This window comes from Meriones unguiculatus, chromosome 6 (genome assembly GCF_030254825.1).
Source record: "Meriones unguiculatus strain TT.TT164.6M chromosome 6, Bangor_MerUng_6.1, whole genome shotgun sequence".
NCBI classification, from domain to species: domain Eukaryota; kingdom Metazoa; phylum Chordata; class Mammalia; order Rodentia; family Muridae; genus Meriones; species Meriones unguiculatus.
This window is the reverse complement of record NC_083354.1, coordinates 71,232,522-71,235,345: the sequence shown is the minus strand read 5'-3', so window position 1 is coordinate 71,235,345 and position 2,824 is coordinate 71,232,522. Positions and strand designations below refer to the sequence as shown.

At 67.9% G+C, this 2,824-nt stretch overlaps 1 protein-coding gene across 1 annotated transcript; it reads right to left on the bottom strand.

Moving 5' to 3' along the window:
* Positions 1-257: 257 nt before the first annotated feature.
* Positions 258-2,523, bottom strand: Foxd1 (forkhead box D1). The gene has a single exon (XM_021647532.2). It carries the CDS (start codon positions 2,330-2,332, stop codon positions 1,013-1,015), a length of 1,320 nt encoding a protein of 439 aa, XP_021503207.1. The 5' UTR covers positions 2,333-2,523; the 3' UTR covers positions 258-1,012.
* Positions 2,524-2,824: the final 301 nt, after the last annotated feature.

Genomic DNA, 2,824 nt, shown 5'->3' with positions numbered 1-2,824 from the left:
ATGTCTCATTGATCTTTGAGGTAGACAAGGCTTAGGCTTAGAAATATCTAGTCATTTCTTTCATTTGCCGTTTTTGAAAGACAAATTCCGATCCACGATGGTTTTGACGTGAAAAGTTTAAATAAAAAACTATGGCATCGTGCTCTCGTGGTTTTGCTAGGCTTTCTTTGAACTCTGTAATGAGTTTGGACTTATCTATAAGGAACCATCACCCTCCCTCAACAGAAAAGAAACTAAGGGACAATGCAGCCAATTAAGTGGCTTTTCTTTGAAAATTAAGCATTTTATTTCTGAAAAAAGTGTAAAAAAATCTTACATTAGAATAGTACAATAATAATTGCCAGTAAAATTTACAATGCTCCTTGTAAAGAATACGCAGCAAGTACAAAATAAAATTCCGCATGTCTATAATAATACAAAACACAGGCTAAAACAAGAAATGATAATTCTGACTTGTTTCTTGTGTAAACACGTTTATCTTTTTTTTTCCTTTCCGTGAAAAAGTACACCAAACAAGTGTGAGCAAATAAAGGCATTTCTTGGAGACCTTCACCGGTTCTGCACCAGCTTCATTTCAACATTACTGTTCTGTTTTATTGCTTGTTTGTTTTTGTTTTTAACGCCCGGACCTGAGACTCTCTATACCTCAAAAAGGCTTAGTTTTGATGGGTTTGGTTGGTTGTTTTGTTTTTTCTCAATTTGTCAAAAGTCAAAGAGGCCCCCAGTGCCGAGACAGGGCGACTCTCCCCGGCACCCTCTCCTCCCCACCCAAGTCAGGGTTGCAGCATAGGGCGATTTTGCATAAATAGACGGACCCGCTGAGCCACAGAGCGCGGCGCCCCGGCTGTCGCCCGCCCGGCACAGTCCGGTCCGAGAGATCCAGGGCGGCCGACCGGGGGCGCGAGGTCGCCGAGGGCCGGGAGGGGCGCCCGAACCAACAACCCCCCGTCGGTGCGCGGAAGGGAGCCGGGGGTCCTACCTTCGCGCTCTCGGCCGCGCGCTCCCGGCGCCGCTAGCCGTTGGAGATCCGGGCGGTGAAGCTCTCCACGCCGGACAGCGCGCTCCCCGGGTGCAGGGTCCCCAGCGCGGCGGACGACGACACGGACGAGGCGGCGGCCGCGGCGGCCACCACGAGCGAGCGGGTGAGCGCGGCGGCCGGGCCCGCCGCCGCCTGCGCCGCGCAGCCGCCGCCCCCGGGCCCCGGCGCGGCCCCGGGAGACGCGTGCGGGCCGGCGGCCGCGGGGCCCCGCGCGCGGCCGATGAGGCTCTCGATGGAGAAGGGCGAGCGCGCCAGCGCCGCGGCGGCGCCGGGCCCCCCGGCCTTGAGCGCGGCCGCCCGCAGCGGGCCCGGCAGGGCGGCGCCGAGCGCGGGGGGCCGGTAGCCGAAGGCGGTGCGCGCCAGCTCGGCGGCCGCCCCGGGCGGGGGCGGGGGCGGGGGGAAGGCGGCGGCGAAGAGCGCGGAGGGCGGCGCGCAGGGCGGCAGCTGCAGGCCGTAGGCGCAGCCGTAGGCCGCGTAGCCGCAGGCGGGCGGCGGCGGCGGCGGCGGCGGGAAGAGCGCGGCGCCCGGGTCCGCCGCGCCGCCGGGGGGCCCCGCGGCCCGCAGAAGCAGCGCCTCGGCGGCCGCGTGGGGCGCGAGCAGCGGCTGGCGCTTGAAGCGCTTGCGGCGCCGCAGGAAGCTGCCGTTGTCGAACATGTCGGCGGACTCGGGGTCGAGCGTCCAGTAGTTGCCCTTGCCCGGGTTGCCCGGCTCGCGCGGGATCTTGACGAAGCAGTCGTTGAGCGACAGGTTGTGGCGGATGCTGTTCTGCCAGGCGGGGAACTTCTCCCGGTAGTAGGGGAAGCGGCCGCTGATGAACTCGCAGATCTCGCTGAGCGTCAGGCGCTTCTTGGGGCTCTGCAGGATGGCCATGGTGATGAGCGCGATGTACGAGTAGGGCGGCTTCACCGGCGGCGTCCGGGCCGCGCCGCCCGCGGGCCCCGCGCCGCCGCCGCCCCCCGCGCCCGCGCCCGCGCCGCCGCCACCCGCCGAGCCGGCCCCCGGGGCGGGCGCGGGGCCCGGGGCCGCGGGGGACGCGGGGGCTCCGGGGGGCAGCAGCAGCTCGTCGTCGTCGTCGTCCTCCTCCTCCCCCAGCTCATCCTCCCCGGCGTAGGAGCGCCGCCGCCTCCGCCGCCTCCGCGCCGAGCCGGGCGGCCGGGGCCCGCCGCCGCCCTCGTCCTCGTCCTCGTCGTCGTCGTCGTCGTCGCCGCCGCCGTCCTCGCCCTCTCCCACCACGTCGATGTCCGTCTCGTCGGCGAGGCCCGCGGCCTCGGACATCTCGGCGCTCAGGGTCATGGCCGGGGCGGCGCGGCGGCGCGGCGGCGCATGGGGGCGCGGGGCTCCGGGCGGCCTCCCGGAGCCGGGGCGCCTCGCCGCGCGGCCGGCCGGCTGCTCGGGGCGCCGGGGCCGCTGCTCCGCGGGCTCCGAGCGTCCCCGGCTCCGGGCGCGCTCGGCTCGCGCTCCCGCCGCGCGGTGCCCCTCGCCGGCTCTCGCTGCCCAGCGGCCGCCCGGAGAGCGCGGGGCGCGCGGAGCTGGGGACCGAGCTCGGAGAGGCCGGGGCCGAGTCCGGGAGGGGGCGGACCCTGCCCCGGCTTATAGCACGAGGGGGGCTGTCACATGGCGCGCGCGTCACAGCCCGGCCCCGGGAAGTGAAAGAAAGGCGAGGGGACCGGCGCGCCCGGGGAGAAAGTTCACCCGCGGGAGGAGGCGGTAGCCGGAGCTGGGAGACTGGACCCCCGCGACTGCCTGCCGAGGTCTCAGGGTTAGCCAGCCGCGCGGTCCAGACCT

Excerpts from the sequence above, each read along its gene's own strand:
- Foxd1 (XM_021647532.2), bottom strand. The coding sequence starts at position 2,332 with ATGACCCTGAGCGCCGAGATGTCCGAGGCCGCGGGCCTCGCCGACGAG.